This window comes from Urtica dioica, chromosome 7 (genome assembly GCF_054948205.1).
Source record: "Urtica dioica subsp. dioica isolate 48M chromosome 7, U.dioica_male_clone48M_v1_H2, whole genome shotgun sequence".
NCBI classification, from domain to species: domain Eukaryota; kingdom Viridiplantae; phylum Streptophyta; class Magnoliopsida; order Rosales; family Urticaceae; genus Urtica; species Urtica dioica.
The window spans coordinates 35,747,521-35,763,036 of NC_142762.1; the positions used below are offsets into that span (position 1 = coordinate 35,747,521).

The 15,516-nt window shown below is 35.8% G+C and overlaps 1 protein-coding gene across 1 annotated transcript; it reads left to right on the forward strand.

The window, feature by feature from the left end:
• Positions 1-11,313: 11,313 nt before the first annotated feature.
• LOC149391118 (transmembrane emp24 domain-containing protein p24delta3-like) lies at positions 11,314-13,492 on the forward strand. Its single transcript, XM_089620919.1, has 4 exons — positions 11,314-11,695; positions 12,167-12,379; positions 12,593-12,669; positions 13,013-13,492. The coding sequence occupies exons 1-4, from the start codon at positions 11,474-11,476 to the stop codon at positions 13,155-13,157; spliced, it is 657 nt and encodes a 218-aa protein (XP_089477045.1). The 5' UTR covers positions 11,314-11,473; the 3' UTR covers positions 13,158-13,492.
• Positions 13,493-15,516: the final 2,024 nt, after the last annotated feature.

The window sequence follows — 15,516 nt, forward strand, 5'->3', positions numbered from 1 at the left end:
TTAATCAATATTGCGATTGAGTTATGGTTCACTTTTACAAATATACTGGAAGTGTTACAAATAATTATTTGAGTTTGTAAATTAGCTATAAACAAGTGAAAAACTTCAAAATCATTACGAAGTCAATAAAAAAAAAAAAAAAAAAAAAAAAAAAGGAGGAAAATATCACGGGTTTAATCCAAATTTTTTTATATTTTGGCGAATTCTGGCGACGCCACAAACGAAGAGCTAGAGAAAATTTGCGCAATTAGGATTCGAACTCAAAAACTACGTTTTGTGTGCACGAGTGTTAACCACTAGATCAAGTTACAATTTACTATATTCTATACAATTTTAATACAAAATATGTAAATCGATAATTTTAATATAAAAATCATATAAAAAGAAAAATAAAACAATAAATTTATAATTATTATAAATTAAGTTATTAAAAATGTGTCTCGTATAAATTATAAAGATATATACAACTAGATATATGTATTGGATATAAATACGTTGAGATTGAAATTAATGAGAGTATTTGATATTATATTTGTGCAAAAACAATTAGATATTAAAGATTATAAAATATAGTTGGCATAAATCTTAATTAAAATTGAAAAAATACATACATACATATATATAACATATTACGTAACATTATTTACATGTCGGTTTTCCAGTGACATGTCGGTTTTCCACCAAAAACGGCATTTGAAAACAGTATTTTATTTGTCATTTTCCACATTTTTTCGTTCGGTTTTCTGTCAGCTTGTCGATTTTTCGTAAATTGGGAAGTTCGAAACGGCGGCGAAAACGGCATTTCGAACTTTGGTTTAATCAAAATACAGTGAGTATTCCCACAGTTTCAAAAAATATCAAATACATTATTAATATTAACCGCATGCTTATATTTTAAAAAAAATTATTCAGTCAAATAAGAATATTTTTATGATTTTTGGTTGAATTTTTTTGAAAATTTTCTTCTCCGATATGTCAATATGATACTCTTTCTTAATACAATTGTATGAAAAATTCAACTGAAAAGTCATAATAAAAATGTCATATTTGATTCAATAAAACTTTTTACAGTATAAACATACTATTTATAACGATGTTAAGAGATATATCTGATATTTCTAATTCTAAAAACTATGAGAATGAATGTCACTTTCTATTAAAGAGAACGGATACTATGATATTTTCTCTTAAAACAACAAGTAAACAGTTCATAGTCATTTTATACTTCCAACCAAACATACTAAAAGAGATCCTTCTAACGTATAAAAGTTTCTACAAAGCCAAGTTTATAGACATCTCATTATTTGTGCATATATTAAAAGTAGTCTCTAACTCGAATAGCTTTGTGAGTGGTCATTTTTCGAAAAGAAAAAAAAATCGTACCAATTGCAAATGGAATTGCGTTGAACTTTAACATGTCATCCAACCAAACTCTACTCGTCCCAATTGGATAGGTACGATTCTTCTACTGAAATAAATCGCATTGATTTTGGCTATTTACCTAATTTTTTTGATAAATTAATGCATAACTTCGAAAATCACAACATAAGTTTGATTACAAATTCGAAAATAAAGATTGAATTTTTAAAACCATGGTTAGAAGCTCGAAAGTTCAAAATCACGACCTTATAGTTTGATAATCAAGAGCAAAGAAGTTAAAAAATAATCACTGTAAAAGTTTGAAAATATCTCTAAAATTTTGAAATAATGACTAAAACTTCAAATTGAACTCCAAAAGCTTGAAAATCAAAGACAAAACTTTGAAATCACAACAAAAAGTTCAAAATCAAAATAAATTCACTAAACTCACAGCCAAAAGTTTGAAATACACAACCAAAATTTGAATTTTGTTTGCTAAAAGTCCGAAACTATCTCCAAAACTTCAAAATTATAAAAACAAGCAACCAAAAAACGTGCATTCCTTTTTTCAAAGATTTAACATCCAATATAACCCTAAATACAAACGAAAAATTGAAACCAAAAAATGTGCATTCCCTTGTTCAGATCTCTAGCAACCAATGTAACCTTAATTACAAACAAAAATCTTACAAATAAACTAAAAAATCTTACACTAATATATTAAAAGCGAACCAATTCTAAAAACTTAAAACCATTTCAATGAAGACCGATGACATGAAGAACAACGATGAAGACCGAGGAGATGAATAATGACATTGAAGACCGATGAGGGTCGGACAATTCGTCGTAATTTGTCAACGTCGTCAATGAAATTTCAATATCAAATTTTTGGGTGTGGGGGATCTGTCCGGGGAGTTCCAAACTAAAAAGAAGAGGAGGGTAGTATTGTATTGAATTTAATGATATTTTTTTGTCTTTTCAAAGCATTGATTTCTCTTATATTGACAAAAATAGAGGTGGAGGTGCGTTATACTAATAATATTGGTTTCTCAAATTTCATATAAGAAAGAATAAATTTAGGGAAACTTGATAAACCAAACATTGTGTGACACAACAATTGAAAATAAAGCCATATTTTGGTACTCTTAGGAAACCAAGCATTTTTACTAATGAAAAGTCATAAATACCCTTACTTCTTCTTCTTCATTCATCAGAGTTAAATGACTTTAAAAAAAATCCAAATAAAAAGAGGAACAAACTTTTGTCAAAAAAAAAAAAAAAAAAAAAAAAAAAAAAGAGGAGCAAACCCACGCACGGCAAGAAAGGTCCTCGTCCGAACCGGTCCTCGCCCGAACCAGTCCTCATCGTCGCCGCCATTCGCTCCTTCCTCTTCTTGTTCAGCCCTCCTCGTCGCCGCCATTCGCTCATTCCTCTTCTATGTAGTTAACCACTTGAGAGAAGAAAAATGGGTAAGTTTCGATCCCTAATTCGATGATATTTTGTAAGAGAGATGTTTGATTTCCTGAGAAAAAGAGTTTGAGTTCGTCATGTTGGATCCAGAAAAAAGTTCGAAATTGTTGTCTGTAATTTCGAAGTTTATAGCTGTTATTTCGATTTCATTTCGAACTTTTTAACTTGTACAGATTTGACTTCTAATGTATACTTTTTAACTTCTTAACAGGTTCAAACGTTAATATATGTTGTTTATTTTATGGTACTTGGGTGAACAAAGGTACTAAATGAGAATATACTAATGAATCGCGATTCGAACTGCGTGCACTAGCGAAAGACATATCTCGGGCGGAGCTATTAATCGCTATGTACGAAGCTTTTTGTGTCGATGAGTCGTTATACGATTTGAAACTTGAAGCTGCGTATGTTTGGGCTGGAAGACCAATGCCTCCTCTCATTTTGGCATCGGACGCTAGTGTGACGGCATTTATTTTAGAGAATTCTGGTCACTCGAAGCTGAGGATTTCGTTCTGCGTAACCCCTGTGAAAAGAAACATTGTTGATGCAGCTCTCAGTACAACTCCAAGTAGGGCAGTTTCACCAACCCCAAATTCTCAGGTAGCATGCTTAGGTACTAGCGTCGAGGTGAATGATTTTCAAGCGCCATGCGATGAAGCGGGTGATGAGGAAGATAAAGATGGTGATGATGAGGAAGATGACGATGGCGATGATGAGGAAGATTTTGATGCAATGGGGTCTATTGTGAGGATGATCCGGTTATGAATGATAATGATATTCTCATGTCACAGCCAGTACCGGTGACGCCTCATAAGAAGTCAAAATTATGAGATGCACATGTTTCGATTCCCGATTTGGAGGAAAATGTAAGTACGTCTTCATCCACTGGCAGTTCTTCGGACATATGTCTTGGGCAAATTTTTGATAACAAGTTTGATTTGAAAACTAAAGTTGCCATGCTTGCCATGAGAAAGAGCTTTCAGTATAGGGTCTTCGAAACAAGCAGGAGTCGGTGGGTAGTCAAGTGCAAAGTTGGTGATTGTACTTGAAAATTGAGAGGGAATAAACTACCAAACAGTGATATGTTCAAAGTGAGTGTGTATGTTTTGTTGGGAATATATATTGCCCACTTGAAGATAATGATTACTAAATTCGATAATAAGATTACTTTATTAGCATTATATGATTAGTGGGTTGAGTTCTAAACAATTAGAATCAATAACAACTATCTTCCATAGCCTCCGTATCTAACTGAGTCACGTGCTGGGCACCTGAGTTCGGGCGGTGTGCTAAAACATGATCGATGACTGATATACGCCTGGAAAGCTATATCTAAAGTCATATATGTGGAACACATAGGTGAAGGCTGATCACTATGTGGGAGCATTCTACACTTGTGGTAAGTGTACGACCTGGACAGGTCTTGGCGTAGATGTGTCGTTTAAGGACCGTTACGACACACTAACCGAGGCCACTATGATGGTCACAATGAGACTTGATCTAAATCCTGAAGTGATCATGGACACTGGGTTATGTTACTGAGCTCTTTGACTCATTCGCTAAAAGGCTATTCATGCTAATCACAGCTTATGTCTTGGGAGTTTTCTCAGAGCATGATTCGAGTGGGAAGTGATTTACAGATACGGAATCCAGCCTTACTGAAAGAAGGTTAATGTTCACTCACTTAAGGGTTGATTCCAGAACCGATAGATTGCTAGCACTTTCGAAGTAAGTAACGTTCGAAAGAATCTTTCGTTGGGGAAGCAACAATGCTTAGGGCTGATATGTATCAAGAAAAGTATAACGGAAAAATTGACTTCTCTTGACACGGGTTGAACCTGGAGGATCTTGATCACGAACTGACTATATCAGTGGAAACTCGTCACGATGAGTAAATATAATTCTAGTATAAAGGAGAGTTCAGTCTTGGCTTACAAGGTGGAGTATTTGACCAAGATTAGACGAATCGATGGAAAAAAGATAAAGGACTATTTCGTCTTTTTCATCGGATTTGTTAAGCTCCTATTACTAGGTCCATAGTCCCCGATTCGGCTATGATAAAGGCGGATAAGAACTTTCGTATAATAATGTTTATCATTATTAATCTCACTTGATGTAATTGTGATTGACAGCATTAATTCTGGAAAACGGGTATTCGCAGAATTAAATAAATATTTATGGTAGAATTGTTTATTTATTGTTTGATCAAGTAAATAAACAATTATTAATTATTTGTTTATTGTTGGACCAAGTAAATAAATAATTAATTGAGTTTTAAGCAATTGGGCCTTGCACAAAATATGAAAATCGGATTTGGGAATTTTTTGGCACTAGGGTTTGCGCAAATCCCCCTTGGCCGTGTGCCTAAAATTCGAAATTTATAATATTGGTATTCACCAATATTTTCTCTTTAGTTGTTTAAATAAAGGAGAGAGAAAAATATAAGATATTGTCCTATATTTTCTCCTTATTTAAAGGAAAGTATTTAGGAGAATATTTAGGAGAATAATATATTCTCCTTTATTATCTCACTAAATAAATTATTCTCTATTTAAATAAAAGAATAATATCTCATAGATATTGATCTGATGGATGAGAGAAAAAGTAGGATTCACTTGTTGAGATCCAAGGGCCTAGATTAAATCCTCTAGTGTGAACACAATAAAAGGAAATAAAATATTCTGGAAGATTCCATGAATATCTCATTTTTACTACTATAAATAGGGGTTCATGAGAAGACAAAAATAAGCAATTATTTTTAAGGAATTTTGAGTGAAAATTTCGTGCATCCTAGCCTCTTCTTGGCCGTGCATCTGCCTCTCCCTCCCCTCGGAAATTCGTTTCCATTCTTAGTAAAATAAGAGCGAGATCTCGAAACACCTAGTTTCGTGATCGAGTGAGATAAAGACTGTGCCCACTCATCTTTCTTATTCGTCTCGGAGATTACGTTTCGGAAGACTAAGGTGTCATCCTCGAGTCCTTCATCAAGACGACGCAAGGAGTACGTGATTGGATTGGAGCGTTCTGTAGCTGAACCGAAAATCAATGTAAGTACTCGTTTACTCTTATATCGGTTGCTTGACTTATATGCTCTCGTGAATTAAATTAATTAAACATAACTAGATCTTGTTTATTATAACCATAATTTAATTAGCTTATGATCAGCGTAATTAACTATTTTTCCGCATTAATATGGTTATATGGTGGAATAATCTCAAACGAGTCGCATCGGAGCGATCGTTCGTGTCCGATGCGAGCTCGATCCACCGACAAGTGGTATCAGAGCGATTGTTCGTGTCTGATACCCACTTGATTCCCCAACATGTTTCTGCACATAGTTGTTCGATTGATGCCCCTGCTAGTGGCCAACTTCAAGCTGCACCATGGATTATATGACATGTTATCAAGCATAAGTATAGTCTTCAATCGACATCCTATACACCAAGGAACATCATAGAACATGTAAGAAAGGAGTATGGGATAAATTTGAGTTACGAGAAGGCTTGGAGATACAAGGAGACGGCAATTGGGTATATAAGGGGTACACTTGACGAGTCATACAAGCGGTTACCTGCTTACTTCTACGCATTAGAACAAAAAAATCCAGGTTCGGTTACTGACCTTGTTCTTGACGCCGGTAGTCGATTTCGGTACTGTTTTTGGGCCCTTGGAGCTTGTATACGGGGATTTGCATCATGTCGACATGTGATATGTATCGATGGTAGTTTCTTGAAGACAAAGTAAAGAGGGCAGATATTATCAGCGATTGCATTAGATGCAAATGACCAATTGTTTCCACTTGCATTTGCTGTTGTAGACACCGAAAATAATCACTCTTGGACCTACTTCCTTTGGAAACTGAGATAGACCATCGGTTCCCCGCCAGATCTTTGTTTCATATTAGACAGGTACTTAATTTCAAAGATTTTAGTTTTGTTTTGACAATTTTGGAATATTATTTCACAGATTTTAGATTTTCTGAAAAGTACATTTCGAATATTTTAGTTGATCTAATATTTATGTTTCAAACGCTTTGTTTTAGGCACGTAAGTATCCTTCATTCTATACCAGTTGTGTATCGAGAGTGTTATCACGAGATCTGCTACAGCATCTAAGTATGAATGTTGCTCATGTGTTCAAAACCGATGTTTGTGGCCCAGAGATGTATGGCGCATGTTATGCTTGGAGAAAATCTGTTTTTCATGCTCAATTTGAGAAGCTAAGGCGTAAAGATTCAAACCTTGCTAAATATCTAGAAGACATTGGAATTGAAAGGTTTGCTCGGTCGTACTTTCCTGGAAAAAGGTAAGTTCACAAGCAGGTAATACTTAATTTCGAAGATTTTGGTTTGTTTCTTAGCATAACAACAGTGATATGCTGTAGATTTACAAAGCGATTTCAAATATTTTAACAACAGGTACAATTTATTGACGAGTAACTATGCGGAAAGCTTCAACAAGAGGATAAAGGACGCTAGAACATTCCCAATTTGTAGCATGGTGGAATGCATTCGATTTACTCTTCAAGAATGGTTCTTCAAGCGGAGAGAAAAATCTGGAAATGCGAAGACCAAACTGAGTCCAAAATTTGATGAGGACTTACGACTTCAAGTTCAAAAGGGTCGCCATTTGCAATATTTGGGCGTTACGCAACATGAGTTCTTAGTACTTGATTGAGACGAGGATGGCACGGTAAACATGTTGACAAAAGAATGCACATGCGGGTTGTTTCAACTTCTTGGTCTCCCTTGCATGCATGCGACGTGTGTCGCAACAAAGCGTAACATCGATGTGTATTCATTGTGTCACCCTTTCTATCGAGTAGAAAGTTGGTGAGCAGCGTACATAGATGTTGTGTACCCTTGTGGTCCTTAACACGAGTGGAATGCTCCAAAAGAGTTGTTGAATATGGAGGTCAAGGTACATGTTGCGAAAAAACCCCGCAGGTCGGCCAAAGAAGAAGAGCAAAAGAGGAAGGCGGAAGATCAAACGTTTGCCGTCTCAAGGTCAAGTAATTATTGTTCAGCGCAAATGTAGTATTTGTGGAGGTCGAGGACATAATAGGAAGTCGTGTACTTTTCGTCAGTAGTATTGGATTTCAGAGTTTTCAGTTATTTTATGTAATTGATTTCGGAGTTTACAGTTATTTTATGTAATGGATTACAGAGTTTTCAGTTTTTTTTATGTAATGGATTTCAGAGTTTTCAGTTATTTATGTGTTGGATTTCAGACATTTCAATTAGTTTATGTGTTGGATTTCAGACATTTCAGGTTATCCATGTGTTGGATTTCAGACATTTCAGGTATTTTTTGTAATGGATTTCAGACATTTCAGGCATTTTATGTGTTGGATGTCAAACATTTCAGTTAGTTTATGTGTTGGATTTCAGACATTTCAGGTATTTTGTATGTTGGATTTCAGACATTTCAGTTAGTTTATGTGTTGGATTTCAGACATTTCAGGTTATTCATGTGTTGGATTTCAGACATTTCAGGTATTTTTTGTAATGGATTTCAGACATTTCAGGTATTTTATGTGTTGGATTTCAGACATTTCAGTTAGTTTATGTGTTGGATTTCAGACATTTCCGGTGGATACCTCTCCTCTTGTGTAGCGCTTCCCCGGATGACACTCACCAAATAATTGAGTTTCTCAGTCGTGTCTTTTTGCCACCTCATGATTTGCTTCCTCATGAGCTTCTGCTCCCTACACATTTTCATAACATTATGCTCCACATCAGTCAAACGCCGTTCTAGCATTGAAAACTTCTCATCTCCAGGTGGTGGGCCAACACCCTCTTCGTTCACGTACGCAGATAATCTGGTATACTAGATGAGTGTCTCTCGAGCATGGAGAGATACTTCTTCTCACTATCGGTAGGCTCAAGAGTCGGTGTTGCCTCCACCTATAAAACAAAACTTTGAAATTAATCATACATAATAGTTGTAAAACGTCGAAATGAACCTGAAAATGTACATAAAATCTTCGACGAAAAAAAGTGAGAAAACATACGCTTTGTCGGATTAACTTTTTTGTGAACCCCTTCTGTCTTGCTTGTTTCATGCTCACCCATTTGAGCATTCTCGGAATGCTATTCTCGCTCAATATCTTGCCATACTCTACACCGACAAATTGTATGGCCTCGTACGCCCAAAATTGAACCGAATGAAGAAACCCGTGGACCACATACTTTGCATCTTGAACCTTCTTCTGCTTCTTACCTCGCTTCTCGTATAAGCTACGAAGGTGTTTCGGGTCCGTCGCTAGCAACCCCTCGAGAGTGGCAGCCCAACTAATGTGGCCCCACGGAAACGCCATAAAGTATGGGAGTTCATCAACCATACTTAACAACTTCTCCCAAATACCTTACCAACTATCATTTCCTCGTATCACACCTTCCACAATCAAACAAAGTCCAAGCTTGTAGTAGTCTTCTTTGTTCGTGCATTTAAGAAAAGCTGCCTCTAAATCGGCAACAGACCGTGGCTTGTGAAGTTTTTTTTGTCGTTGTCATCAAGGTGTTCGGGGTCAGAAAAATATGTCTTCAACAGACGGTTTCTTGAAAGCTGCTTCTTGAATTCTTCGGTTGACGGAAGCGCACTAAACTGTAGTCCGATCGTCAAAGCAAACTCGTTTCTTCTGAAACGGATAGGTCTCTTAATGATACCAAAATAAATTGCATCCGGACCTCTTTGCTGGATGCGTCGTTGCAGAAGTTGGTCTATAATAACACCATTAAAATTGAACCCCGTAAAGCAAGGGGAGTTGATCCAACTAACTGTGTGTCCTTCAACCTAGCCTGTAGTCCGAATGCTATAAAATCGTGTGCTGGTTTCCTTCAAGTACCCGCTGCCTCTGAAACTTATTTGACCACTGTACTCCTTACAGATGGGAACTAACAATTCATATTTTGGTGCCTACAAAAAAATGATAAGTTGTCATAAAACAGTGAGAAAAGTTCGAAATAAAGAATCAATCAAAGGTAAAAACTTCGAATTTTGACACAAATATTGCTCAAAGTAGGTGCAAAATATCCGAACTGCATACATATCCTCACAAATCTTTCCAAAACAAATCAATCATAAATCTTCGAAATCTCTTCAAATAATACCAGAAAGTACCCTAAACGCTATAAACTTCATAGCCAAAAAAATCCGAAATGTCTAATCAAAACATACCCAAAAAATGATAAGTTGTCATAAAACAGTGAGAAAAGTTCGAAATAAAGAATCAATCAAAGGTAAAAACTTCGAATTTTGACACAAATATTGCTCAAAGTAGGTGCAAAATATCCGAACTGCATACATATCCTCACAAATCTTTCCAAAACAAATCAATCTTAAATCTTCGAAATCCCTTCAAATAATACCAGAAAGTACCTTAAACGCTATAAACTTCATAGCCAAAAAATCCGAAATGTCTAATCAAAACATACCCAAAATTTCATACCGAAAATACCCAAGATTTCATATCAAAACAATCTTAATCACAAAAAATTGATGGAAAACTTCAAACCCTCAGACCCAAAATCTTCGAAAAAAAAACCTAAAATCACAAAGGAAAGATTTCATACTCTAAATAACCCTAAAAGCTCCATACTCGAAGATTTTAAAATAATATCATATAAATAATTATGAAACCATTTAAATTTAACAAACCCTAAAACAATGGGACCCAAAACAAACTCACCATTTTCGTTTATAGGACCGATGTAATGAGGGCAGCAGCGAGTCGGTTCAAGAACAGGAAGAGGAATGAGCGAAATGGCAAGGAAGGCTGGACTGGTTTGCGTCGGATGTAACAATCCCTAAAACAACCTGATTTAAGGCGAGGAGAGCGAAATGGCGAGGACCGAAATGGCGAGGAGAGCGAATGGCGGCGACGAGGAGGGCTAAACAAGAAGAGGAAATAGCGAATGGCGGCGATGACGAGGACTGGTAGCGGTTCGGGGTTTGCCGTGCGTGGGGTTTGTGGGTTTTGCTCCCTCTTTTTATTTCGATTTTGTTAAACTGATTTAACTTGGAAAGTCATTTAACTCTGATGAATGAAGAATAAGAAATAAGAGTATTTATGACTTTTCATCAGTAAAAATGCTTGGTTTTCCTAATAGTACCAAAACATGGCTTTATTTTCAAATGGTATGTCACACAATGTTTGGTTTATCAAGTTTCCCAATTAAATTTACTACGAAATTAAAATTGTAGATATCTTTCTCAAAATATCATTTGCTTCCATTACAGTAATTATAACAAAATTTTATTTTTTTGGATAGTCCAATTTGAATTCAAGGGAAGAGATGATGATATATTGTATTGGCATATCACGCGGCCACGTGGTGCGCGTGGGTAAAGAGCGTCCACGGTCCCGTATCTGAACTGGATTTCATAGCTCGAAACAATGCTAACCAACCCAAAGCGTACGTGTCGACCAAACACGTCATAGACTTCCCAATACCCACGCGCTCATCAAGCCACCACGTTCGTTGACTCTCTTCCATCTCTTTCTCTCTCCCCGAAGAAAAAAAAGAAACCCAAAACCACTTCGTTTCTTTTATTCCCCGATCAAAATCACACAGAAGACGGAAAGAAAGAAAGAAAAATACATCACAGACTCTTCTTCGATTTCCGATTTCAGATCTCCGAAGATGGATCGGATTGCGTGGGCTTCAATCGCCGCCGCGGCGTTGATGGTGAGTCTTCTGGTGTGTCCTTCGTCGGCGATATGGCTGAACATTCCCAACTCCGGGACCAAGTGCGTCTCCGAGGACATACAGCCACGTGTCGTCGTCTTGGCCGATTACTACGTCATCTTCAACGACGTTGACACTCTCAACTTCACCGATACCATCCCTACCGTCTCTGTTCGGGTAACACATTTATATATAGTTATATACTCACAAACCTAGATGTATATGTATGTATACATAAAGATCGATTGGAAGGGATTGAATTCTCGCTCTTCTATGCTAAGTAAACAGAAGTAACGAACACAGTTACATCACCAATTTTTATTTTATTTTAGGAGAAAGACTTTGGTTCGACTCAACAGTACGCTGTTTTAACAAGCCACCTGAAATTACGGACTGCTTTTGATTTTTCTATAATAACATTTAGCTATAACGATGGAGTATAAAATGATGGGCGTTTATTGTTCTTGTTTCAGTTTTTTTTTTTTTTTAATATAATTATTATATAATAGTGAGTGAAATTATAATAGATAGAGCAAAGCATGTTAAATTCAGTCACTGGTTTTGTGTGTGTAGAATGTAGTTGAACCCCAAAGATTGGACATAATTCTTTTTTTTTTTCTTTTGTAAATTAATTTGATGTTGAATTAGGTTACATCGCCGTATGGGAACAATCTGCACCACCAAGAGAACGTGACACACGGGCAATTTGCGTTCACGACGACAGAGGGCGGGAACTACTTGGCCTGTTTCTGGATGGATGGGAAGCCCATTGAGGGCTCGAGCCTCAGCGTTAGCCTCGACTGGAGAACCGGCATCAATGCCAAGGACTGGGAGTCTGTCGCCCGAAAGGAAAAGATCGAGGTCATTATAACATTTCTCTCCTTAGCAAATCCATACATGGTCATGGGCTGTACTCATTTTATTGCTAGTTGACTTTGAGGTGGAACCCAAAAAGCCACCGTTTCAAGGTCCTGCACGCCAAAAGGAATAAGGGTTGACATCGCAAAATTTGCATTTTTGGTTGATCTGAGTTTTTGCATCTGAATCTTTTTGTTTGCGGTTGAAAAATTGAAGGGCGTGGAGCTCGAGCTTTCGAAGCTTGAAGGGATTGTGGATTCTATCCGCGAGAACCTTGGTTATCTCAAGGACAGGTGAGTTTCTTGTGTTTTTTTGCTTTCTTGTTATGGGATAAGAACCTAGGGATTTAGGTTATAATAATAATAATAAGATAATTAGGGGTCATATAGAGAATACTAAGAAGTTGCTTAGCATATAAGATGGATTAGTAGAGAAAAATCATGGAGTTGGTAGGAGAGACTAAGTGTGGAATAAATTTCTAAGTGAGAGGATGGACCTCTAGAATGTTCTATCTAGTTTATATTGAGGAAGCCCAAACTCTCTCTTATTGTTGTTATCATTTCCTCTACCTCGGTCCCTATCATTGTGTCCTTAATCGATCTCTTTCTTGAATCCTGATCTATATTTAATCGACAGAGAATCGGAGATGAGGGAAGTGAGCGAAAAGACCAACACGAGAGTGGCGTGGCTCAGCATCATGGCCATTGGGATTTGCATCTCCGCCTCGGCCCTTCAGGTCTGGCGTTTGAAGTGCTTCTTTGTCAAGAAGAAGCTCATTTAAAGCTTTAAATCATCTCATGAATGATGAAACACACACACAATTCTGATGAGTTAGGGAAAGAAAATACAAAAATGCCAGGTTCTTATATATGTGTACACAAGGTGTGGTGGAGAGAGTCACATGAGGATGAATCAAGAGGATCCTTGTATTCTAATCATTCTTTTTGAGTTTTGGAGTTAAAAAAGTTTTTTTTTCCCCCCTATAAGCTATTCATTTTCTGGGCACAATCTTTATGGATCAGTAGTGATTGGATCTTGGCATTCTGGTAGCCTAACTTATGAGAATAATATTGATTTAGTAGCTTAAGAACAAGGCCCTGAAATCTGGCTTCTTTCTTCGAGTCTGTCAATTTCTGGAATGATTTAGCACTACAGTATTAGAAATCTTAAGTACACATTAATGTATGGAACAATAGTCAAGTGCTTGTAATTGTTGGTACATTTTTTGATCTTTCTAAATAACGCTATCGCTCTCTGCGGTCAACATTAGAGTTGCGATAAGTCTGATAATATTAAAACGCTCACAATCTGGTTCGTCGCGAGCAAACAGACCAAACGAAGCATGTGAAGATGGATTGATACTTGCTCAAAGAAAAAAGTGGAACTACGAAGAGTCTGCATCATCCATGTCTGGTAAAATTGTCAAGCCACGGATGTTCGGACGAAGAGATTGTTCAGGGACTAGTTTGAGTTTTTAATAAGATGATTGATCCAACTATATCGTATATATATAAAAATAAATAAATAAAAAAGGTAATTAGCCAACTAACACGTTTGAAGTTGCTTGATTAAAACAACAGAAAAATAAGTAATTTAACTACATTTTGTACAATACTAATTATCAATTTATTTAGCTAAATAGGTACTGAATTCCATTGTGTTTTTTTTATCAAGAAAAAGGAATGCTATCTTTTTTAGTAGAAAAAAGAGAGAAAAAAGGGTTTCATAGCTAATTATCTAATAATAAATTTAAGTTAAAAAAAAAACAACATAACACTAATTTTATAAAATAGTCATTAATATAAATTGACGAAAATCAAATATCCAAAATACCATTCATTAAACATTCCAAAATTAAAAAATAAAAAATGAGTTATTGAATAAGTTTAATCCAAATATACCACATTATCACAATTTAGATAAAGGTTAAATTTGACAGAGAATTTTTAGCTCAAATACCACGTCATCCTGATTGGCTATTGCTTAAAAATCTTACAACATTGGCTCTTTGTCCACTTTGTAAAGAGAATTTTCATTTTCTAGTCCTAATTATGAGCTTAATATCTCGTTAATACTCACTATTTTAAAAATATCTCAAATTTGACTTTTGGCCATTTTTAGACAAAAATATCCATCTACACAATTTTTTAAAAATGCACACTTCTCCAACTATCTCGATTTCAACACTTTTGAAGATCTCCAATGATTTTCGGTGGTTTCATGGGATCTCCGATGATTTTCGACGAATACGTGCAAAACTAATTTTTTTTTTTACCATGGAAGAAAATGATGAATTTCATCGCTAACTATCGAAAATCATCGATATCCATCGCAAGAGGTCGCTAATCATTACTAAACGTTACAAATTATCACTTTTTAATTTTTAGAAGACAAGTTGGTACTATTTTCTAATTTTATATAAGTTACGTTGCTCTCTTTCAATTTTTTCAGTAATATATGACGGGACGCAACATTTGCTTCGTGTAACATTTGCGTTTGCCACACGGGCAAGGCAGTTATTCAAGAAAATGGCATATATGGCTGCAAATCCGCAGCGCCTCGACCTCGTCCATGGAGTTCTCGCAGAAGATCGAGGCCGATCCGAAGAGCACGATGATCCTTCCAAGCGCCGAATTTCAACGACCCTGCGCCCAGCAATTGTATTTCTTCCGATGTATCGTCCGACTTTTAAAGCCTATTTTAGTATATAGTTACACTCTGTTATACTTTTGGTTACAATATTTACTACTTTCAAAATTTCAGCAACTTCGACTGATATCTTTAGTTATACACTTTGGTATTGTTTAAGTTTTTAAAAAAAATTGTTCAATGGCAACAAGCTTGATACCTCTAATTACTTACAAACATATATATAATTACATTGTCTGATATTTTTGGTTACTAGCTTTGTTACTACATTTGCTTGATAGTTATGATACATGCTACTGTTAAAATTTAATATTTTTTTAATAATAATTTAAAATTTCAGATGTGTTTGATAAATTTAGATTTCAGTACATAAAGTTATGTTTTAATCATTAAAAATCGTGTTAAGAATAATTAGTTGACATAGTTTCTCGTTCACTAACTGTGTTACTATTTCTTGTAGCATAATTGAAAAGAAACTCGAGAGAGACTTT